This window comes from Euleptes europaea, chromosome 2, assembly GCF_029931775.1.
Source record: "Euleptes europaea isolate rEulEur1 chromosome 2, rEulEur1.hap1, whole genome shotgun sequence".
Lineage (NCBI taxonomy): Eukaryota > Metazoa > Chordata > Lepidosauria > Squamata > Sphaerodactylidae > Euleptes > Euleptes europaea.
The window spans coordinates 59,139,994-59,165,686 of record NC_079313.1 but is presented as its reverse complement, the minus strand read 5'-3'; the positions used below and the strand labels follow the sequence as shown (position 1 = coordinate 59,165,686).

Sequence of the window (25,693 nt, the reverse complement as noted above, 5' to 3'; positions counted from 1 at the left end):
GGACTCCCAATTGGACCCCCAATCTTCCCCAAACTTCAGCGTCTGTCTAGGAAGAGCCCCTTGCAGCTACACTGCAAATTTGGTGACTCTATCTCCAAAAATGCCCCCACAGGAGCTTCAGGGAAAAAATCCCCATAGACTATAATGGACCAGTTTTTTTTCAGGAAACTCGAAAATGACGCTGAAATATGCATTTACCGGTATGGGTATTCAGCTTATTTCAGATTTACTGGAAAAAATTCACACCCAATAAACCTGAACCCAAAATTTACTGTTTGTGTTTTTTTGTTTTTTTGTTTTTTTTTGCACAACCCTATTTCCTGACCTGACTATAGAGCTTATACGCAGGGATGACTGTATCCAAAAGATTTTCCCCATTCCACATGTTTCTGAGTTACCTTCTATATCTAAATTGTCATTGAGCACCAAGCACTCCAGCTTCCCCATCTTGGCTTGGAGACTTCTAGCATTGGCATATAGACACCTATAACGTGTTTCCCTCTCCAACAACCTTCATCTCCCTTGGTCCCTTTATCGTCACATACGTCTCTCCCTCCCAAGTCCTATTATGCTCATATTAATAATACCCGGAGTGTTTACACAATCGCCTCATTGGACTGACTTGTCCCAAAGTGGAGGCTCCCCTGCTCCTGTCAGCTTTCCACCTGGGATTAATTTAAAAGCTGCTCTGCTACCTTTTTGCTATTAATCACCAGCAACATGGTTCCCTTTTGGTTCAAGTGAAGGCCATCTCTTTTGTACTGGTTTGGCTTGTCCCAGAAATTTCCCAATGTCTAACAAGTTTCAACTCTTCCTCCTGGCACCACTTTCTCATCCACACACTGAGACCCCTGATCGGTGCCTGTCTTGCTGGCCCTGCTCATGGAACCAGTAGCAATTCTGAGAATGCAACCTTCGAGGTCCTGGCATTTAACTTTCTGCATAGTAACCTAATTTTTTTCCTTCTAGGACCGCATGCTTACAATTCCCATTGACACTGGTGCCAATGTGCACCATGACTGCTGACTTCTCCCCAGCACTAGATATCAACCTGTCTAGACAGCACATGATGTCTGCAACCTTTGCACCAGGCAAACTAGTCACCATGCAATCAAAATGCCTATCACAGACCCCTCTCTCTATATTCCTAATAATTGAATCACCCATTACCAAAGCCCACCTCCTCCCAACCCCAGGGGGTTTCACTAGCTAACCATAGTTAAAATAAAACATAGTTTTGTATGATATCTGAACTCAGGCTCCCTCACTGTCAGTGTAACCTACTTCACATGGTTGTCATTTTCTAATGGAAGAGGGAAAACCATGTATTCCACTCTGAACTTTTTGAAGGAGGGGTGGGATAAAATATGATTGATGAATGGGAAAGGCAAAACCGTGCATTTGTTTTTGTGCCTTTTTATTTCTAATCATTTTGCTATTTTCTCTTCATGTCTGAAACATCTCTCTGCAACTTTGAAATATGTAAATAAAAAGTCTCAGAATGATAACCTACAAGCCACCCAAATTACTAGTACCCCCTCCCCTGACACTGGAGGTACAAAAGTGACTTTCAGTAACTGCAGAATGTTGATATAGGTCTTGTGGAGATTGGCTCACATGATAGAAAGATGGGATGCCATTTCAGTAATAGTGATGAACTAACCTACATGCAGCAATCCTTTGGATTGCACATGAAGGATGCAACATGTGAGCCAGTGGTTCTGTGATTCCTATAATGATTGCAGCCTTTAGGAGCTGCAATACTTCTGATCATTGCATGTAGCATTCTGTTCACACTGCTTCCATGCTTATAGGGACAAGAACAATCCTGAATAAATTATCTTCTAGGAAATTCTGCTTTACTTCTGCATGGGTGTCCCAGTCTAACTGCTTTCGGTACTTACCTTCTCTCTGTTGACATTAACTGCCAATACTGTATTTTGCATTCACATTCATTCAGCATCTTATAACTCTTTGCCATTATTTCACCTTTGCTAAAACATAATTATAGAGGAAGAGAATTAAATGTGGTATCTGCTAATACATTGATTTTTGGATAACTAGACAGATTAATTTACAATTCCAGGGTTTCAAATAGGTTTTTTTCAATATAGGAGTGTGAGTTCTTTAATTTTTAATTGCGGTTAGTTGGCTTGAAGGAAAAAAAATTGACCCAATTATACACGGTGTTTCATTAAAGTTATAGGAAGATGAGCTCTAATTTACCTTTTCTGCTTCTAGGGCTTTTAATAAAAGCAATTAAATTGCATTATGTTCATTACATCCTAGAGAGAGAGAAGACACTATACACTACAGATCTTATTTTGAAATTTGGCCCGCTAGCCTTTTGTTCTTTCCTCCAGTTTCTTCAAATCCTATTTAGTTATCCTTCAAAAAAAGTACAGCCTGGATAAAATAGGCTGATCAAGTCAAACAAACTACCATTTATGTTTAGTCTTGTACTTGAGCACATGACTATCTAAAGGCCATTAAAAGACCAGATTTATTACTTCTATTATCTCCATAGATGCACCTAGAACTTTAGGATAAGCAAAATACAAGAAGACAAACCCACATTCTGAGGATCTTGCTACCTAAATTGAGATAGAGAGAAGGAAGAGTGGCAGGACATGAATATAAGCAATGTTACACACAGATAAGTTTCAGCGAAGGCTGAGGAAAGATTTGAAAGAAGAATTGGAGGTTGCTTGAAGAGGTTATTCTGAGAAAGTCTCCAAGGCATGTGGGGCAGCAAGGGATAATGGTCAACATGGAAGCTTTCAGGACTGCAAGAGGCTTATGGGCAGCTGTGAATTTGTCTGATGCTACATGGTAGAATTTGAAAAAGTTCAATGCAAAAACAAAATCACCATTAATAAGCAGAGTAAATGCAACCAAACCAGCAGTTTTTCATGTGATATACTACAGAAAAATCAAGTAAGAGGTCTAATGTACTTTGTACAACATTCTGTGACCTTCAGTCTTTGAGCTCTACTTAGGGCTGTTGAAAAAAAAAATCGGTACAGTTCGGCTTTGGCAAAATTCGGCCCTTTTAAATTCGGGCCGTGCCGAAGTCCGAACTCCCCAGCTTCAGATCCGCGAAATTTGGCACGAGATCCGGAGTTCAGGGGAAAATTCGCCCCCCCCCGGGCGCCTTTATGGGGCTTCCCTGAAGGCGCTCGGGGGGCCCTTTAAACAGATCTGTGCCTCCCAGCTGGGAGGCTCCCAGCACCTCTGTATGAAAACTTCCTGGACAGCTGATTCAAACCAAAGCTCCATGTCATTTTGCTACTTTAACAACATGCAAACTTTTGTGATGTAGGCAGATGTCAAATGTAGCCTGTCTTCCTGCTTATTCACAACACTTTTTCTCTATTCTTCTGTAAATTTTAACTTGAACTTGTATCACCAAACCCAAGCATTTGGTTGTCAGAGGAGCCCCCTAGTGAATTTCATCTGTTGATTTCTTTAACCAGATGCTAAACCTGGCTTCTTCATGATTTCAAGATCCAGTTGCATCATGGTCTTACCCATCTTTTCCAAGAAACAGCAACAAATTTGTGACTAGGATGCATTATGCACAATTACAAAGTATCAGAACAAAGAAGTAATATTCACAATAAAAGCCCACAATTTAAAGATGAGGAAGCACCTCTGTATGAAAACAGAAAGTGATTAGTAGTAGGATGTTGGGGAAGAAATGTGAAATGAAGTATGATAACAAAGTCCAGACAAATATGAAGAGATTAAGGAAACTTTCCTTCCCCTTATCTAAATGAGAAGAATGAGTATATGTTGGATTATTATTATTATTATTATTATTATTATTATTATTATTATTATTATTTTGTATGTGATGAACATTTAGTTTGCAGGCTCTTCAATAGTTTGGTGAACTGCTGATAGCAGTAATTTTCATTCAATTTGTGTTACTATTTTTACCTTTCTGTCTTTCACACACACATTTTATTATTTATACAAGTAATAGAGAAGTTTTTTTTTTCATTTGAATGAGAAAATGGAGGCATTTGAAAGATACTCATTTGTATCAGCCTGGGCTGCTAAGAGACATAAGGGTTAGAGTTGTGCATATCGATAAACCCGAACCAAAAATAAACCTAAAATTACCCGATTCGGTAAATTTTGGGTTTTCCAAACGCCAAAACCTGGGAATAAAGCCAAAGTCGAATAGGCAATTCCCAAAAAAGCCGAATACATATTCCGCCTTTCAGGTTCAGCTATTCTCCTTTACTCAGAGGCATGGCTCTATGCTTTCCCCCCTCTTTCTTTCTTTCTTTCTTTCTTTCTTTCTTTCTTTCTTTCTTTCTTTCTTTCTTTCTTTCTTTCTTTCTTTCTTTCTTTCTTTCTTTCTTTCTTTCTTTCTTTCTTTCTTTCTTGTTTTGTTTGAGATAGGGTTATTTAAAACACAGGGCTCACCCAGTCCCATCCAGAGGGATATACCTTCCAACTAAAAGAGCCAGCTTCAGCAGCCACCCTCCAGGCTTCCAAATGAGATTTCTTCATCCACGTGGATGAGCAATCTCCTTCAGACAGCCCCCCATGGTCATGACTTCAGCCGGCTCCAATATCACCACCACCCCATGAAAACCTGCTTTGCAAAAGAAGGTTGCCCTGAGTAGAGGCTTCATTTCCCTGCACCGTGTTCATCTCTTGGAATCAGATTTTTCAAGGCCACAATAAAGGACTGTTCACAAGATGTCATTTGGCACTGAAAGGAATGTTTTCTGTGCCTTATTTCTCTTGCATTTAAGACTTTTTCCTCCATTAGGAAGCTAATTTGCATGGACATCATGCAAAGTGACCCAGAAATGAAGGCAGCCCCCAGACCTTGAGGTGCCAGCCAGGCAATCGGCTCTTTCCATCAGTCCTCAGCAACTCTGAACTTTTGAACCTGAAAACCGATGGACAGCTCAGCTCACAAATGCCTGGAGGATCGGTTTGACCCCTTTGTGGGCCCATAAAAATGGACCCCCTGTCCCAAAGTTCACCAAACTTTGGTGACCATCTAAGGAGAGTCCCTTGCAGCTATGCTGCAAATTTGGGGACTCTACCTCCAAAAATGCCCCCCCAGGAGCTGCAAAAAAATCCCCATAGACTATAATGAGCCCACATTTTTCAGCAAACCTGAAATTATGCTGAATACCGAAATGTACCAGTATGGGTATTCAGCTTATTGTGGGTTTACTGGGGGGGGGGGAATCAGGCCCAATAAACCCAAACCCAAAATTTACTGAATTTTTTTTTGCACAACCCTAATAAGTGTCCCCATACAAAAATTTCCTCCACGTCCCCTTAATGTTACTTAGCCCCAGCCCCAAAATCATATGAAATATCAACTTCCCCAGTTCCATGGGCTCACTGAAATGTTGCTCCCCTAGTCCCTTCTGAGATCCAACATGTATTCATATTGGTTCCATAAAGCAAACTGCAGTTACCTGTCCCCAAAACTAATTCCATAACCAACTGCCTTAGCAACCAATAAGATACAAGGGAAGACCTATCTATTTCAAGATATCTATCAGCCTTATATAACAGGATATTTATACCATCTCTTGGTACTGATTACATGATCTTTGTTTTAGCATTTCTATGAAACCAGCTGAACACATGCAGCTTGCCTTAATTTTGTCTTTCTCTCCCCCTACACCCTGAAAGAAGAAAGATTGCACACAATACTTCATTAGACGTTATTCTTCAGTAAATAACTCCATTCATTCTATCTTACATCTGTCAGGTGGCAAATTTCACAACAGTTCAGATTTGCCCTCATGGCAGCTGTCTTGCCTGATCGTTTACACAGTCTGGAATGCTTATAGAGCACCAAGGAGTTAACACATCTTGCCATTTTTTGAGCAAATCATATCTAGAGGACATGACTGATTATATCAGTATCTGCTAAATTGGAAAGAATTAGGCCAGTGCTCAGAATTCATCATGTTTGGGTTTGAATGGCTTAATTTAAAAAAAAATGTTCAGAAAAGCATCCCAGATTCTTCACATGTGTTAACATCAGGATATAAGGGTGGCTTTTGCTCATGCATATGGCTTAATTGTCGAAGCTGTCTTTCTCATTTTAATTTCACCTGCTAGGAAATCAATAATAATTGATTAAATTTTGTTAGAAGATTTCTTATCTGTTACCCTTGCACAAGAGAGAAAATCCTTAGTTTATCTTGTGCAGCATTTGTTGACGCATTCTCTTACTTTTCAATAAAGCCTCAAATGATGATTTCTTGTAGAAGTGGACAAAATTTGCTTACATCATCAAAGGCTTTTGATAACTGGTTTCCATGAAGCCTTGGAAGAAATCCCACAGATAGATAGAAGCAAAGGTCAGATTGGTAATAAAAGCAATTGGATGGGTGAAACGAAAGTGGGTAGTTGTGAAAGGTTGGTTTCTGAGGACCCAATTAATGCAGTTGCAAGCTTTCCTTCTGTTAAGAACTGTTGCTTATGTGTGTTAAAATAGATAACATGGAAACTGGCTAAATCATCTGTCTCATAAAATGCATAAAATGAGAGCTAATGTGAAGGAGCCTGCTAACAGAAAGAAATTTCACCCATGGACCTACTATGGAGAGCCTGCGTGGTGTAGTGGTTAGGAGTGGTGGACTCTAATCTGGAGAACCGGGTTTGATTCTCCACTCCTCTTCATGAGTGACAGACTCTAATTTGGTGAAACAGGTTAGTTTCCCCACATGAAACCTGCTGGGTGACCTTGGGCTAGTCACAGTTCTCTCCAAACTCTCTCAGCCTCACCTACCTGACAAGGTGTCTGCAGGGCCAGATCTGGGGGTGGGTCTGGGGGCCATACGCTCCAGGCGAAAGGAGATGCCTCACCACCAGCACCTGGCTCCAGTGTGTGTGACACACCCTCGCTTCCCCCTTTTGTGAGGAGAGGAAGGGAAGGTGATTGTAAGCCACTATGGGACTCCTTAGTGGGAGAGAACAACAGGGTATAAAAAACAACTCTTCTTCTTCTTCTTCTTCTTCTACTACTACTACTACTACTACTACACTCCATCCTTAAACCTGACCAGAAGTATACAAGGCAAGCCCATTTTTCTATGGCTGTTTTTATTTCCCATTCCATCCTTATTAGTCCAGCACCCCTTACCATTACAATGATGATTCAATCAGATTTTTAAATGATCAGTATGTTGAACAGTTCTGAGTCTGAGCATCCAGTTGTATTCATCATGGCAATAGTCTATACAGCCATTGTCAGCATATGTCCACAATTAACTGGTTTGATTTGTCCCGGGAGGGGCCCCCAAACCCCCTTCCCGGGCCTAGGGGTGGCCCCCACACTCACCGGGTGGCCTCGGAGGGTGGCGTCACCGCGGCTCCCTCTCCCCCCAGCAGCCCTGCAAGCCGGCCGGCGAGGAGGAAGCCCAGCAGGAGCCGCCGCAGGAGCCGCCAGCAGACGACCCGCCAGCCCGACCCAAGCCGCGGCAGGAGCCGCGGGCCGATGCCACGCCAGCCCAGCCGCCGCTGAGGGGGCCGGGACTCAACCCGGCACCATCCCAGGCGCCCCAGCCGGGGGCGCAGCATGCCGCCCCTGCACCAGCGAGGCCGGGGCCGCTGAGGGCCGCCAGCCTACAGGGCCGGCGGCCAGAGTAGGAGCGCCCGGGAGGGGCGTGGAGAGGGCCGCGGCGGGAGCGGCCCCACCCGCGGCCCAGCTGATCGGCGGGTGGGCGAGGGCGGGGAAGCGGCGGGGACCACGCCTGACTGCCTATGGCGTGGAAGCCAGCCCTCTCCGCCCTTATATGGATTTCCTGGGGGAGGGCTAGGGGCGGAGCTGGGGAGGGGCTTCTCTGGCCTGGAGGGTATATAAGGCCAGAGAAGTCTGACTGCCGGGGAGGATACTACAGCCAGAGTCGAGCTACAAGGTGTGTCCTGTGGCAACCTGGCGACGGCCAAGGGAGAGTCAAGCTCTTACTCCCCCTTGGATTGGTCTGAGGCGGAAGAGATTGTCTCAGCCTCAACGTTCTCCAGGTCAGAGACCCTCGCACCGGCCACGCCCAAGGAGCAGTGCGACAAGGTGGTGGAGAATGCGGGCACTGGCGCTATAGGCCAGCGCGCCCCGCCAAAAATCCCCGCCCCCCCGGGCTGGAAAGCTACACGGCCGATTCTGACAGCACCTCTCTTGCAGTGGCCTACAGGGACGACGACACGGGCCATGGAGCCAGGGGAAGTCCCAACTGGCGCCCCGGCCGACCTGAATCAGTTTGGCAAGTGGTTAACAGAGCAGCAGAGTCGCCTGATGCAAGACCTATGGAGGCAGCAACAGGAGTCGCAAACCCGCTTGATGCAGGATATGGCCCGGCAAACTCTAGACGTTCGAGCCGCCCTCGTGCGAGACATATGCCATACCTTCGAGACAGGAAGAGGGGCAGGAACCGGGGGAACCCCACCAGGCCCCGAAATACGGATGCCAGTGGTGTTGCTATCAAAATTGGGGCCTGACGACGAGGTGGACGGGTACCTTGAGGCCTTTGAGCGGACGGCCGAGGCCTCCGGATGGCCCAAGGACTGTTGGTCCATCATTCTGGGCCCTTACTTGACAGGTCCTGCGCAAGCTGCCCTAAAAGCCATGCCCAAGGAAGAGAATGGGAATTATGATCGCCTGAAGGCGTGTCTCCTGGAACGCTACGCAATCTCGGATGAGACATATCGCCACAAATTCCGGTCACTCAGCTGGAAGAAGGGGGAGGCTCCTCGAGCCTTCGTGAATGCGCTGCGAGACACGGCCTATCGGTGGCTCCAACCTAAGTCAGGGGAAAGTAAAGCCATAGTGGACCGTATAGTGCTAGAGCAGCTAGTACAAGTGGTACCTCCAAGAGCTCGGGACTGGATCATATGCAATAGGCCCAAAACCCTGGAGGAGGCCATGGTCCTCCTAGAAAATGTGTTGGGGTTGGACCAGAGAGAACTCCCTCGGGACCCCGGGCGAGGCGACGTACGACCCCGAGGCCCCGAAGGAGGTAACAGGGGTGGATGGGCGTGCCTGTCGGCTCGGATCCCCTCCAACTGGGGTCTTCGTCCTCAAGGGGCGCCCGCACCAGGCGCGGCGTCTCGGCCTTTCCTCGCAGGTGAAGGAAATCGAAATACAGGAGAGGAATCTCACAAGCCCGAGCCTAAGGGGCTGGGACCCTGCTACACTTGCGGGCAGTGGGGCCACCTCCGCCGTGATTGCCCCACCATGGAATGCAATCTGGGCATAGACAACGTGTGGCATGCAGAGCCGGTAGACCCTCGCCCGGAGGCACTGGTAGATACGCTCGTGTTGGACGGACGTCCTCGGGCCGCGCTAATCGACAGTGGTTCATCGATTTCCATGGTACGCACGACCCTACTGCCTAAGGGCCTCCCGGTACTCCGGATAGCCACCATCGCTTGTTTCCATCGTCATGTCGAACGTTATCCCGTAGTTAGCATCCACGTAAGGTGGCGCAACAGGCCCTACCAGATGGAAGTGGCGCGGGTGTCTCAGTTACCGTATCCCCTGTTGGTTGGACGGGATGCCCCGTTTTTTGCTGACATGTTAAAAGGGACTCAACTCCGGACCAGTCCGAATGAAGGTTGGATCATTGAAGCCACGGATGACGCCCAACCAGGCCCGTCGCGAGTTGAGAGAAGAGGTTCCCCGGATAGAGGCGACCCTCCAGAACACCTAACCGGAGGGACGACCCAGTGGCAAGGCGACCCTACCTTCCAGGAAGCCCAAAACCAGGACCCCTCGCTGGCCGGATTGCGAAAGCTGGTAGCGGTAAATGAAGGACAAATCCTGGATGACCGCCGGGCCAACCTTTGGCCCCAAATCCAGGAGGAGGGAGGGGTCTGGTATCGGGCGGTGCATGGGGGTACGGGCGAAACCCGGCAGTTGCTAGTCCCCTTTGCCTATCGCGCTCGGCTGTTGGAGCTGAGCCACGATCATAGTTGGGCAGGCCACCAGGGGGTTAAGAATACCTTGGCTCGCCTCCAAGCAGAATATTTCTGGCCCACAGTCTCCAGGGAAGTGAAGCAATTCTGCCGATCTTGCCCTCGGTGCCAGATGTGGGAAGGGCGAGGGCCCCCCAAAGCCCCCCTACACCCCCTACCGATAATCCACACCCCGTTCGACTGCATTGCCATGGATTTTGTGGGGCCACTCCCTAAAACTCCGCGGGGGTTCCGGTTTATACTGGTGATCATCGACTATGCCACCCGCTACCCTGAGGCGATTCCTTTACGGACCATGCAAGCCCCAGGGGTATGTAGGTCAGTGATCAGGTTCTTCTCCCAAGTCGGGATTCCCCGGGAAATCGTCACGGATAGGGGGGGATCCTTTTCAGCGGCTGTCACCAAGCAGGTGTGTCGGGCCCTAGGGGTACGCCAGGTGTTTGCAGCAGTGGCCCACCCCCAGACCGACGGGCTGGTAGAGAGGCTAAACCAGACTCTCAAAGCGATGCTGCGGAAATTAGCGGGGGACCACCCCAATCAATGGGATTTGTTCCTGGACCCTGTGTTGTTTGCTATCCGGGAGACTCCTCAGACCTCGACGGGGTATGTGCCCTTCGAGCTTTTATATGGGCGGAAGCCCGGGGGATTTTGAAGCTCATGGCAGGCCAATGGGCGGGGGTCTCAGGGTCCGAGACGGGACAGGAGCCGCAGGAGTATGTGCGTCAACTACAGGAGCGACTACAAATCACCCAAGAGTTGGCCAGGAAAAATTTGGAGCGAGCCCAAGCCACGGACAAAGAGCGGTATGATGTGGGGACCAAGGAGTGCCAGCTAGTGGCGAGGGCCCAAGTTCTGGTGAAAGGACGGATCTTTGGGCCAAGTGAGAAAAACCCGTGGAGAGGGCCGTTCAAGGTACTCCGGGTATTGGGACCATGTTCTTATGAGGTGCAATGTGGCGACTCACGTCGACAATGTAAACGGCTCCATATCAACGACTTGAAGGAATGGGTAGAACGGCGGGGGATACAAGCCGAGTGTCGGTTGGGAGAAGAACCCTTGGATTTACCGATGGGTGAGCTACCCTGGGAGCCCACATCGACAACCGGAGCCCTCCCCACGATCGACTCAGCTCTAGCCCTGGACCAACAAAAGCAATTACGGCACTTAGTGAGCTCCTTACCACCAGTTTTTTCATCGACCCCCAGGCGTATCCAAGGGGTGCAACATGCTGTTCGAACACCGGAAGGAAAAGTGGCACGGGTCCCGTGGAGACCCGTTCCTCATCAACGATGGCAAGCCATAGAGCAGGAAGTGGTCAAAATGTTAGACCTAGGTGTGATAGAGCCCTCTAAAAGCGCTTGGCGAAGCCCCATCGTGCTAGTGCCCAAACCCGATGGGAGCACCCGCTTCTGTGTGGACTATAGAGCCGTTAACAAACTGGCCCAGTTTGATGCGTATCCTATGCCAAGGGCCGACTTGTTGATAGATCAGCTAGGCGAAGCCCAGTACTTGTCGGCCCTCGACTTGACCAAGGGCTACTGGCAGATCCCCATGGCCCCTGAAGACAAGGAGAAGACAGCCTTCGCCAACCCCTCAGGACTCTATCAATTCACCATGATGCCTTTTGGCTTACATGGGGCCGCAGCCACTTTCCAATGAATGGTAGACCAGGTGTTAAGCCAGTGTCGAGGTTTCGCCCTGGCCTACATAGACGACATAGTCATCTTCAGTGCTACGTGGGAGGACCATCTATGGCACGTGGAAAAAGTGCTCCGGGCTCTTCATGCTGCTGGGCTTCGAGTAAACCCCACCAAAAGCCACCTGGGGTTCCGTGAAATTAGATATCTCGGATACATCGTGGGCCAGGGGTCTTTACGGCCACTACCTGACAAAGTCACATCACTTGAGCAAACTCCCCCACCCCGCACCAAGAAACAACTCAGGAATTTTTTAGGATTGGTCGGCTATTATAGCAAGTTTATTCCTCATTTCGCTAGTCGAGCAAGTGCCCTGACGGATTGCCTACGGAAGACCTGCCCAAACACGATCCGCTGGACCCCAGCAGTCTCCAAGGCGTTCCAGGACCTCCAACAGGCCCTCTCACAAGAGCCGGTACTCCGCAATCCCGATTTTCTCGCCCTTTTTCGGTCCATACGGATGCATCGGAGTCCGGCCTAGGCGCCGTGCTTACTCAGGATGTCGACGGCCAGGAACACCCCGTCCTCTTCTTAAGTCGCAAATTGAGACCAGCAGAGAAAAATTATGCCACAATAGAAAAAGAAGCATTAGCAGTAAAATGGGCGGTGGGAGCCCTCCAGTATTACTTGGACAACAACCACTTCACCTTAGTGACGGATCATGCACCCCTACTGTGGATCCACAGGACCAAAGACCACAATCCCCGAGTGCTCCGGTGGTACCTGTCGCTCCTACCCTTCTCCTTTGATATTCGACATCGCCCCGGGGCGCAGCATGTCCCAGCCGACTACCTGTCCCGGGTATTTGAGGACGGAGACAGCGGGGTTTCCGGGGTCTTAAGGGGGGAGGTGTGTCCCGGGAGGGGCCCCCAAACCCCCTTCCCGGGCCTAGGGGCGGCCCCCACACTCACCGGGTGGCCTCGGAGGGCGGCGTCACCGCGGCTCCCTCTCCCCCCAGCAGCCCTGCAAGCCGGCCGGCGAGGAGGAAGCCCAGCAGGAGCCGCCGCAGGAACCGCCAGCAGACGACCCGCCAGCCCGACCCAAGCCGCGGCAGGAGCCGCGGGCCGATGCCACGCCAGCCCAGCCGCCGCTGAGGGGGCCGGGACTCAACCCGGCACCATCCCAGGCGCCCCAGCCGGGGGCGCAGCATGCCACCCCTGCACCGGCGAGGCCGGGGCTGCTGAGGGCCGCCAGCCTACAGGGCCGGCTGCCAGAGTAGGAGCGCCCAGGAGGGGCATGGAGAGGGCCGCGGCGGGAGCGGCCCCACCCGCGGCCCAGCTGATCGGCGGGCGGGCGAGGGCGGGGAAGCGGCGGGGACCACGCCTGACTGCCTATGGCGTGGAAGCCAGCCCTCCCTGCCCTTATATGGATTTCCTGGGGAAGGGCTAGGGGCGGAGCTGGGGAGGGGCTTCTCTGGCCAGAGAAGTCTGACTGCCGGGGAGGATACTACAGCCAGAGTCGAGCTACAAGGTGTGTCCTTTGGCAACCTGGAGACGGCCGAGGGAGAGTCGAGCTCTGACTCCCCCTCGGATTGGTCTGAGGCGGAAGAGAGTGTCTCAGCCTCAACGTCCTCCAGGTCAGAGACCCTCGCACCGGCCACGCCCAAGGAGCAGCGCGACATGATTGATTATATATGCCCCAGGATCATCATCAGTAGGTCATGGATTATTTAAAAACTGCTACATTTTCAGTATATATCATGCTTTTGTGCCTACACAGTCATTTGTTCGCATTCACCAAGCTGGATCCAACTACAGTTCCCAGGCACTTGTACGGACTATTTGTGATCCAATTTAGAACACTCAGTTCAAATGAACATGTTCATCTTTCAGAATCAAACTGTGCAAAGCTTGAATATTAGGCAAACCTATTTTCGAGCGCCACCCCCACCAGACTAAGATAATAAAGCAAAGTGAGAATTCAAATCTGGATCTCCCAGGTCCTACTCTGAAACTCTAACCATATTCCATAGTGGCTTTCATGTGGTGGCTGCTGTTGAACAATATTGAGCAGCCAGTCCTGGATGAATCACAGATTCACAATAATGTTGTAGCTGTCTACCAATGTCCACAGAGCCCATTTAAAGCTACAGGCACTGCTTCTAATGGGGGGGGGGGGTTAACCTCCCCAGTGTTTTGTTTGTTTGTTAGATTTCAGATTTTTCTGCAAACCTGAGGCTTTTCTAAAGTTTGTAGAAAGATCTGTCTTGTATGTTCATGGCTCCAGTCTCTAGATTTAAGTATCCACAGATGGGGCCATGTTGAGAATTAGATATAGAATATACTGATATTCTTTACTATTGGGTGGGTTGGGCAGACAGCAGACAGGTCAGGAAACAGTAATGGGAAAGCAGTAACAGAACATGCCTGCACATAGCATTTGCAAAACAACTGAAAACAATATGGAGTGTATGTCAAATGGTGGACATTTTCTTGAGTGTTAGAGAGTGTTGCAATTTGAGCAAAGGAGTGTTGACAGATCTATAAGCATTGCTTACATCTACATGACTCTAAAATTAATGGACTTACATAGGAGCCATGCTTTGTGGATTGCTCTAGCAATTGACGGATATAAATTGTTCCTCATCTGCGAAAGAAAGGACTATTATAGTCTAAAGTAAATATTCCATAAGGCTTCATTCACCCTGAGTTTTGATCACTATTTAATAGGCAAATAATGCATAGGGTGACCAATTTTCATTATAATGCTGAATGGATCTGAAAGCATTCGTTAGAAAGTACTCAATAATATTTATTTAAAAAGAAGGCCTCTTACCTTCCAAAACACAGAATAGCCTTTGTAGTCAGAAGAAACTGTTTCTCAGAATTTAGTGGAGTGCATTTTTAATTGAAAGATATTTTGCATTTTTAAAAGTATGTAGTGTTCTACTGCTGCTTGTTCTCCAAGCTTCAAATTTTTTTTAAAAGGTTATTCTGAACTATCAGTCAGTTCTGAGTGCCTGCTTTTGCAAATTAGTTTTTTCACTACGAAAGGCATTTCCCAGCATAGAGCAACAAAGTGACATATACATTTGTTAAAGGTATCTTGATCATTTCTTAATGCAGAAATTGTAGGTGTAATATTGCAGCATGTTGATGTACAAAACCTTTAATTGCGATATTTCCTTTTTGGTGTCCTTCCAGGCTGTCGATATTCTTCTGCAACATGGGGCATATGTTAACGTTCAAGATGCCGTTTTTTTCACTCCTTTACATATTGCAACCTATTATGGCCATGAGCAGGTAAATCAATTGACAGGATTTGACAGAACGTGTGGGAATATGTATAATATGCAAGAATTGTCAACCCTTGCTTCACAAAGAGAACAGACAGAAGCAGCCTTAGATATTAATACATGCATAAGAAACACGTAGAAATGGTAAACAATCAATTTATTTAACATATTTATGTGTCTGCCTTTCTCTTGAGAGCCAGCGTGGTGTAGTGGTTAAGAGTGGTGGACTCTAATCTGGAGAACCAGGTTTGATTCCCCACTCTTCCACATAAGCGGCAGACTCTAATCTGGTGAACCAGGTTTGTTTCCCCACTCCTACCCATGAAGCCAGCTGGGTGACCTTGGGCTACCTCACAAGGTGTCTGTTGTGGGGATAGGAAGGGATGGCAATTGTAAGCCGGTTTGAGACTCCTTAAAGGTAGAGAAAATTGGAGTATGAAAACCAACTCTGGTCCTCCTCCTCTTCTGCTTCTGCTTCATGTAGTGGTTAAGAGCAGTGGTTTGGAGCAGTGGAGTCTGATCTGGACTCTGATCTGGAGAACTGGGTTTGATTCCCCGCTCCTCCACATGAGTGGCGGAGGCTAATCTGGTGAACTGGATTTGTTTCCCCCTCCTACACATGAAGCCAGCTGGGTGACCTTGCGCAAGTCACTCTCTCTCAGCCTCACCTACCTCACAGGGTGTCTGTTGTGGGGAGGGGAAGGGAAGGTGATTGTAAGCCGGTTTGAGTCTCCCCTAAGTGGTAGAGAAAGTCGGTATATAAAAACCAACTCTTCTTCTCTTGAGCATGTCAGGACTCCAGATGAATACTTCTCATGATTGTTCACTACTCACTGATGATATCACAGAAGTTTTACATGTTTGAATGAGTACAATAGATTGAAGCTTTGTATCCTCCTATGTAGAGTTTCAGTTTCCAGATGGGGCTTGAGGTTCTCCAGGAATTACAACTGATCTCCAAAATACAGTGATCAGTTCTCCTGGAGAAAATGGCAGCTTTAAATGGCAAAATTTGGGCGAGGGGGCCAAGTAAGTTTAAGGGCCCAGAGCTGGGACTCTCTGACAGCCGGCACAGTACAGTTTAGCTTCTTTATAATGCGTCCTCTGACAGTTGGAAAATGCATGCATAATCAAAGCAAAGCCCCAAAGCATTCTGAACAAGTGCTCCCTGCAGGTACAGAGAAGATAGATTCTGGGCTGTTTTTCAGTATCTGCTCCTGGAGGTGGTGGGAAACCAGGACTCATTCTTTGTTTCAGAGAAGAGATACTTTGGCGAAAGAAGCTGGGTGCAGGGGATCCCCCGACAGGAAAATGGCAAGTCTGGTGTGGACTCGCCCATGTTGGTCTGCTATTTTCACTTGTTTTGAGAAAAAAAAGAGAGAATTTTCCTTGGGATCATTATGAGTTCACCAATGATCGGAAGAGTTGGTGAAGCTAGCCACTCTATCCTTCCTTCCTTTGATGGCACAGCTCCTAGCCAATAGGCTGTGAGCTAACCACACTGAACTGCTGGAGAGAATTTTAAAAATTATTTTATTTTATAACAGTTAGTTAATCATATATATGTTCTTTAAATTATCCCCGTATCTCTTAAATTCAAATAAACCCAAAATAAATTTCACTATTGAAATTGTGATAGCTGGATCACAACCACCCATCAGAAATTGTAGCTTATTAGCTACAGGCATGTCTATATCAGGAATTAATGGATTGATCAGCTGTGTTCTTAAGTGCTTATCTACAATAAAATAAGACATGCCCCATGGTTTCGATAGAATCAGTTCCACATCCATGCTCTGAGTAGGGCTTTTTTTTAGAATAGCACCCACTCAAAATGGCTGTGGGCAATACATTGAATCTTGCTAAAAAGAAAGCTCTTCTGTAAAATTGGATGATTAAAAATCAATATACAGATAACGAGAATCTGAATATGTAAACCCCAAAAAAGCAGGAGAGCACACACGGTGGGCCTGGAGAGCAGTGCTGTTTAGCCTCTCCATCACACAATCTACTGCAACACAGATCAGGTTATCTGCAAGAATCAGAATTGGTATCAGCTTTATACCTCAGTTCAATTGAATTTGTGAGTCCCTGAGGACTTGAAATATACATCTGCCAAAGGGTTCTTGTTATTTCAGTCAATGGCCTTTCCCAAACCACCTAATGACTGTATTTATAATCTACAAGATGTATTTATAATCTTGGATACCTGCATATCTTCAGAGAATCACAGCCCAGCATGATTTATACATCTGCAATAGAACACTGTCCACTTGGTGCTTCAACTGACTACAAGGGTGGCTAAATGCCAGCTCCAGATTTTGGTGGATTTTGGCTTGAGCAACATACCCTCTTCTCTAAGTAGGTCCACCTGTTCCTCACTGCTGTTCTCTCCATCACCTGTTAACATGCTCTTATCTAGGGAAAGGGAACTGTCCAGTTCCCACCAAGGAAGAATAAGCAAGGCCAGAAAATGGTACCAGATTCTCCTCTGCTATCATTGTTTTGCCTCACACTGTATATCTGTGCACCAGAAGGTGAGGGCAGGCAGTGACTGTGAAGAGAAATAGCAGGACTTCAGTGGTCAATGGTGACCTTTTGCTGAGTCATGGGCCTTGGCAGGAACCTGGTGATGCTAACTCCTGGTGCCACCCTGGGATCACTTGTGCACTGGACTCTATTCAAACATGACTTCCCCATGGGTTCTGTGTAACTGATAGACTTTTTAAATGGAAACAGGGAGCTGTTTCCAGAAGTGATTTAGAATAGGCAGAGTCCAAAGGTACAAACAGCTGAAAATAATATATCGTATGTTCAGCTCTGCAGTAATGGTGTGCTTTCCTGATATATATATTAAAAAGACCTTTATGTTTTAGGCTGAGCCTCTTTTAAATTATGCTATAGGTCGCTTTGGGGGCAACTAGTTACAGTTTTGTAAAATTATGCTAATCCACATGTGGTACTTTTATGATAAGGGCTTCTGCTTTCAGAAAAGAGCCTCTAGCTCAGACATATTGAATTCATGTGCATTTACTTTATTTGCTACTTAGGTCAATTAAACTAACAGGCTTGTGCCTATGGTCAGCCCCATGCATCTGTGTTGTTTTAAGAAGGGAATTGGCACCGAAAAACAATTCACTGTTCTGTAGACTTGTAGTTTCATTATAAATGGGCTCCACTGCCTTGTAACAATAGGTACTTATATTCCTCATGATGTATGAAGCAACATTTCAAGGTACACATTCTACATACTATCTTTTGATTTTGTGGGAAATATTCTTCTTGCTTGCCATTTTAACACAAAACAAATACAATATTGTTAGGTAACCCGACTCTTGCTGAAATTTGGTGCTGACGTGAACGTGAGTGGAGAGGTTGGGGACAGGCCCCTTCATTTAGCTTCTGCCAAAGGATTTCTCAATATTGTAAAGCTTTTGATGGAAGAGGGCAGCAAAGCTGATGGTAAGTTATTAGAAATATAACTTTAATGTGATATTAATGTGATATTAATTAATATTAATGTGGCAATCTGTGACTCAAAATCTGGAAAATTGCCTCAAGCCAGTACCCGAACTTCAGTCCTAATTACTTCTGCAGGTCCTGTGCTTTTCACACTTCCTTTCCCCCCCCTTTTTTATACTTTTTTATTAATTTTTAGGGTACAACATTAAAAGGGAAATAGGGGGGAAAGGGAAAAATGGTAAGGTGTAATATTACATAGTTTGCATACCTTGTAACCCTTCTACAGTTTGAAGCCATACTGAATAACTAAATAAAACTTTACATTTAGGTCAGGTGTTTCCTTCATATAAGCCATACTGAATTACTGAATAAAGCTTTTCTTTTAAATCAAATATTTCCTTTTTATAAGCTATTGACCATCTAAGGCTCATCTAGTTATACAGCGTTATATCTTTTACTATTCTTCTACACTTAACACTTTCAATTTTCTCCTTTTTCTCTTGCATGCTCCTTTCTTTTGCCTCCTTCTCTTCGCCCTCATATCTCTGCTTTACTCTGTCTTCCAATCCTCTTGTCTTAACTCTATGCTTCCTTTTGCTTGCTGTCCTCTCAAACATCTGCTGCCTTTCCTGTCCTTTCTCTGTCCCCTCTAGGACCTGAACACCCCAGCCAATTGCAGCCAGAGACCCATGCCTTGGGGATTAGGTAGGGGTGTGCAAAAAAAAGTTTGGTAAAATTTGGATTCAGGTCTAACGGACCCGAATTTTGGGGAAAACATGGATATTCCCAAACTTCCATATTGAGAATATCCAGATTCCCAAAAAAATCCAGGTCTATTAGACTCAAATCCGAATTTTACCACCTCCCCATCTCCCCTCCGCCGCCCCCACTTACCTTGACTCCAGGGCTACAGCTGAGGCAGGCACAGAGCTGTCTCCAAGGCTAACATGGAGCCTGGAGGTGGTGATGGGGGAGTTCTGCACCAGCTGGCTAGCAGGTAAATAAGGGAGAGGGGGGAGAGGGAAGGGTTTTATTTTAAATGGCGGTGAGGCCAAAGTGGCCCAAATCATGACCCCAGAATTCAGCATGATTCAGGGATCCACTTTTTGGCGCCCTTTAAATTGGAGTCATTTTGGGGGGGAGGAACCCCCCAGCCAAATAATGATAAGGTATTCCTTGGGGGGGGGGGGTGTTTGGCTTTTCCGAACACACAGTCCTATTGGGGATGTCAGATCAATCAATCAGTTACCCCAAGCAATGTTACCACTACCACAGATTCTCCTTCATGCATCATAGTATAAATATAATGATATTAATTTCTTGGAACTTAGGCTAGATACCTCTGAATGCTATTTGCTTGGGGGGAATAGGTGAATTCCTTGGTTTCTGTGCCCCCACTGTGGCCCCACTGTGGCCTCTCTGAGACATCTGGTTGGCCACTGTGGAAAACAGGATGCTAGATTAGATGGACCATTGGTCTGATCCAGCAGGGATCTGCTGATCCTCTCATATTCATCAGGACACTTTACTCTCCATGATATTGGCCTGTATGTATGCCTTTATATAGATAGTGTCTAGCATATTTTAGTTCCAGAAGAGTTGCTGAGTTAATGTATTGGTCTATGTGATAAATGATGTGTCTCTCTGTTACAACAAAACAAGAGAGTCTTGTATCAATTTAAATACTGACATTTATTATGGCATAAGCTTTAAGGACTATAGTCTGCTTAAGCAGAGACATGGTGTGTCCTCAGTGGGCCATTATATATACATCAGTTTAAAGAAAAACTGAACATTGAGGACAAAAGACAAGCCCCAAACACAAAACAAACACAGTGGATGTTAAGAGCAGCAGTGAAAGGTGTGCCTCTGTCTTCCTAGACTTGCTAAGCTGTTTTAATGTGTATTGTGTTTAAAAAAAAACACCACACACACAGAATTCTAAGAAAATCTAATTCAGTGTACTGTGTTCTTGATTTTTCCTCTAAAGTTCTTTCATTGATTGATGCTCCTTTGAGATTAACACCAGTGCCCTGGGAGATTCAAATGTACTTGCACTGGTTTCTGAATGCTACCATTTTTAATGTCATATTTGTGCCTTTATTTTGTATGGGGGCTGACCCTTTTGTTATAGTATACTGTATAAGTGAAATATTGTGTATACTAGCATAGTATATCTTGTACCTCAATGTAAGTGCTGTATAAATATTAGATGATAATGATACGATTTATGTGTTGGGAGACCACTGATGGCTTGCCTGTCTTCTTCCAGCTCAGGTTGATATCCTCAGTATAGCCCTATCTTGTGGAGTGCCACAGGGTTCTATTCTCTCACCTATGCTCTTTAATCTTATATTCTAATAGTGAAATCAGCCAATCTTTGGATACTTAAATCTGGTGACTGCAGCTGTAAAACCTGAAACAGGCCTCAGGTTTACAGAAAAATCTGAAATCTAAAAAAATATACATTGGGGGCCTTAAAGCAGCCAAAAATTATAAAAGGACCACCTGTAGCTTTAAGCAATGGATTCCCTCAGTGGTTGTTCCTAGGCAACCACAGATTCCAGGCTTCAGGTTCTGTGAGTTAAAGGCAGAGGGAGGGGGCAGGGCCCTTTCCAGGCCTATTTTGGCCTTTGAACAAGGACTTGTTGGGGCCAGGCCTGGCTAGGGTTTCCAGCTCCAGGTTGGGCAATTTCTGGAGATTTTGTAGTGGAGTCTGAGGAGGGCAGGGTTCAGGGAGGAGAGAGGCCTCAGCTGCATATAATGCCATGTAGTCAACAGTCCAAAGCAGACAGGGAGACAGATCTCTGTTATCTGGAGATCAATTGTAATTCTGGGAGAGCTCCAGGTCCTACCTAGAGGTTGGCAACTCTTGACCTAGAAGCATCCTCTGGGTGACTTGATACAACCCTATTTGCATGATTCAATTAGGCCTGGCTGTTTGCTACTGTTCAACAGCAGTCACTCTGTGAAAACCTGTGTGGTGTAGCAGTTAGAACTTCAGAGCAGGGGCTGTGAGACCCAGGTTCAAATCCCTACCTTGCTGTGGCAGCTCACTGAGTGATTTTGGACAAGTCAAATATTTTTGCCCTGACCTACCTCACAGGGTTGTTGTGTGGATAAACAGGAGAAGAGGAGACTAATGTAAGCTGCTTTGGTCCCCAGTATGGAGAATATATAGATATAGATATGGATGTAGATATATATGCTGAATGAGATTGCCCAGAGCTTGGTGTAGGGTGTCATCAATATGCAGAAGACACTCAACGCTATATTTCATTATCCAAGCCTCCAGAAGTGTCAGTCTGAATCCAGACAAGACAGATGTAATGCTGGTTGGGAAGGCTGATATTCTAGAGGGACTGAATCCACTTGTCCTAGATGGATTAATGTTGCCCTTTTCAGAGCAGTTTAAGAGCTTGTAGTGCTCATGGACCTTGCCTTGCTGCTTGAAAAGAAGGTTGACTTGGTGGCCAGGAGTGCCCTTCTATCAGCTGCATCTGATTTGCAAACTTTCTCATGGCCTAGACTGAGCTTATCTGGGTTTACTGTATTACTGGCTGGATTACTGAAATGCGCTCTATGTGGAGCTGCCCTTGAAAACCACCTGGAAACCAGAACTGGTCCAGAATGCAGCAACCCAGCTGCTGTCAGAGATTAGCTGCTGGGAACACATGTCACACATAGGCTGCCAGTCTGTTTCCAAGTTCAGTTCGAGGTGCTGGTTATGAAGCCCTTCACAACCTGGGACCCACATATTTGAAGGACCATCTCCTTCCATGTGCCCCTGTGCATCAACAATGGACATCAGGCGGCCATCTGTTGGCTATCCCACCATTTAGGATGGCCCGCCTAGCATCAACCAGACCCCAATCCTTTTCTGTTGTGGCTCCTGCTCTGTAAAATAGGCTCCCTGAAGAGATGAGAGGACCTGCTCCATGGAGATCTTCAGGAGGCACTGCAAGATCTGCCTGTTTGCCAGGGCTTTTGAAGGGGTTTGAATGGCAGGCATTTTTTTAAGGAGGGAGGGATTTGGGGGTTGCTATATTAATAATTTGAGATATGCTGATGACACTACATTATTGGCAGAAAATAGTGAAGATTTGAAACGACTACTGCTGAAAGTTAAAAGAGAAAGTGCCAAAGTAGGACTACAGCTGAACATCAAGAAAACAAAAGTAACGACTACAGGAGAATTACACAACTTTAAAGTTGACAATGAGGAAACTGAAATTGTTCAAGACTTTCTATTCCTTGGCTCCACCATCAACCAAAAGGGAGACTGCAGCCAAGAAATCAGAAGGAGATTGCAACTGGGAAGGGCAGCCATGAAGGAGCTAGAAAATATTTTGAAGTGTAAGGATGTGTCACTGGCCACCAAGACTAGATTAATTCATGCCATCGTATTCCCTATTATTATGTATGGGTGTGAAAGCTGGACAGTGAAGAAAGCTGATAGGAAGAAAATAGATTCCTTTGGAATGTGGTGTTGGAGGAGAGTGTTATGGATTCCGTGGACGGCCAAAAAAACAAATCAGTGGGTTATAGATCAAATCAAGCCTGAACTGATCCTAGAAGCTAAAATGACTAAACTGAGGCTATCGTATTTTGATCACGTCATGAGACGACAAGAGTCACTGGAAAAGACAGTCATGCTAGGAAAAGTTGAGGGCAGCAGGAAAAGAGGAAGACCCAACAAGAGATGGATGGACTCAATAAAGGAAGCCACAGCCTTCAATTTGCAAGATCTGAGCAAGGCTGTCAAAGATAGGACATTTTGGAGGACTTTCATTCATAGGGTCGCCATGAGTCGGAAGCGACTTGACGGCACTTAACACACACACACATATTATCTTTGGTTTTATCTAGGGATGTTTTAACTATTATTGTAAACTGCCTTGAACCAAGAGGAAAGGAGGGACCTCAGCAGAGTATTGTGCCATAGAGTCTACCCTCCAAAGTCACCATTTTCTCCAGGGGAAGTGTTCTCTGTTGTCTGGAGATCAGTTGTAATTGGAGGTTGGTAATCCTAGGCTGTCATTGCAGCTGTTGAAGGTTCAGGACCCTTGCCAGGAAAAGAAAAAGGCAGCTCTGTTTTCAGCTCGCTGTCCTACTGTGAGTTCCACCATTCACAGAGAGGGCCAGTCTGCTCGGCCATCTCTCTTCTCTTTCTTTTTCATCTAAAATGCATAGAGCCATATGGCATTCATTTTTAGACTTTCTCACAAAGCCCAGAAGCACTGGCCTTCCAAACTCTTGTTCTTCACGCACCTTGATTCTGCAGTAACATTCTACTAGTGTTCCTGTGGTTGTAAGCTGCTACACCCCCTTCCTTCTCATGGGTACCTGCCAGTATAAATTTAACATATTCTGTGTGAGTCATGAAAGCATTACATACCTCCTACTCCCTCATTTAAAAACTGTAGAAGCAGCATGACTCAGATTTGTAAGTAATTCTTTTCCCCATCAAGAGCCCTTGATATTTAAGGCTTGGTGTGTGTGCATCGAACCAATATAATTATAATATGGAGGGGGGAGGTATATTCACTCACCACACAATGCAGGAATGGGTGTATTATCGGTTAGTTAGCTTATTCTTAAAGAGGAGGAAATTAGGACACTAGTGCTGATGATTTATTTTAAAATCTGCGTCATCTTCCTTGGGAAAGGAAAAAGAGAGAGAACCTGGAAGCTGAAAAAGCTTCACTCTCAACATAGCACATTTTGAAACTTGAAATATCCATGGCAACTGAGGACAGAGTTGCACGGATTAAAGAAGGAAAATAATTCATTATTTACAATTAGCCAAAGATATGTTTAAAGCGTCTTCCGAAATTCAGCCTCTGTCATTTGACCCATTTGATGTAACATCTTTTGACTGGTCAGCCATTCCAGGTTGCTGAAGCAAAAAGAGGAGAGCAGTGACTGTGCAGGCAGAACAAAAAGGTCACACTGCAGTTGCAGACATTGCCAGCAACTGCAAAATAAAAGGCAGGGCCAAAGTTTCCTTCTCTTTCTTCAGTGTCATCTGGAATTATGTAAGCTTCCCTTACAGGCTGCTTGGCCATCACTTTTTACATGTGTATGTTCTGATTAACAGTGACTCCTCTAGGCCATGTCCCCATTCAGTGATGTAGTCCCTGGGGTGAGTTTGGGCCAGCCTCTCTCTCTCTCAGTCGATGCCACTCGGGCAGCCCGTTCCTGAAGGGGGGGGTAGATCCACGGCGTCCAGAAGCAGTGCAGCCACGCCACCCCCCATAGGCTTCCCGCCCGCCACAAGGAAAATAAACCAATTTAAAATGTTAAAGAAAGAAAATGCCCCCATACAAAGCAGTGGGGCTACACCACCCAAAATGGGGCTACACCACCCAATCCTGCCGCTGCCTGAGGGGGCGTTCCCTGGGCAAAAGGGGTTAGAAAGCTAACTAATATCAGCTCTGCCCCTTGGAATGCCCTGGGAATACCCCCCCATGCCAGTGCAAGTTCCCACTTCTGGGATTTCACTGCCAGTGTAGCAGTGCCGGTGGCAGAGTCCCATGCAGTGGGGTTTACTGGCGCCAGCATGAGTGTCCCTGCACCAGCGTAAGTGCCCCTTATCCCAGGACAAGTCAGCACTGATGTCGGTGCGGGGCCACATCAGCTTCTAAGTCGATTCCACCCCTGCCCCACCCCCCAGGATTGCAGCCTTAGGAGGAAAAGCATTATTTATTTTTATTTTATTTATTTAAAACATATTTATGCTGCCTTTCAGTGTTCCATTGGCTAGGATAGACAGGATGTCTCAGAAATTGATTGCTGTCTTGCCATATCTAGGAAAAGTCTCCATATGTGCAAAGGGAAAGATGTCACAGAGGATACTTGATGAGGGCAGAAGTTATGACACACACTCTCTGTTCGCTCTAGATGCAAGAACTTTCCAGCCTCCCTTGCAATTGCTCCTATTTAGAGCGCTACCTTTAATATCAAGATGCACTGAGTTATTGCAGCCTTCAAAGGTTAACTACCCCTGCAATGCTTACTGATGAAACACAGCAATATAAGCATCAACAAAATGGATGATTGAGAAACCAAAATAAAATACTTGTGTATTTATATTCATAGTACCTGAGGGAACTGGAGCGAGTTCCTAGTAAACAGCTAAGACAAATAAGGATGTTCCTGAGCACAAAAAATCAGATTTGGAATTCAGAATTGTGACCCTTGGGATTTGGAATTTTTTTGTATTTATTTATTTCATTTATATCCCTCCTTTCTCCCCAGTGTATCTTACACCATTCTCCTCTCCCCATTTTATCCTCAGAGCAACCCTGTGAGGTAGATTAAACTGAGAGAG

At 46.2% G+C, this 25,693-nt stretch overlaps 1 protein-coding gene across 1 annotated transcript in view; it reads left to right on the top strand.

The window, feature by feature from the left end:
* Window positions 1-25,693, top strand: part of TNNI3K (TNNI3 interacting kinase) — a 232,099-nt gene that overhangs the window by 32,251 nt on the left and 174,155 nt on the right. Inside the window, exons 6-7 of the mRNA XM_056845668.1 lie at window positions 14,807-14,905; window positions 18,222-18,360. Coding sequence (XP_056701646.1) covers window positions 14,807-14,905; window positions 18,222-18,360 — 238 coding nt within the window. The remainder of the gene's footprint in view (window positions 1-14,806; window positions 14,906-18,221; window positions 18,361-25,693) is intronic.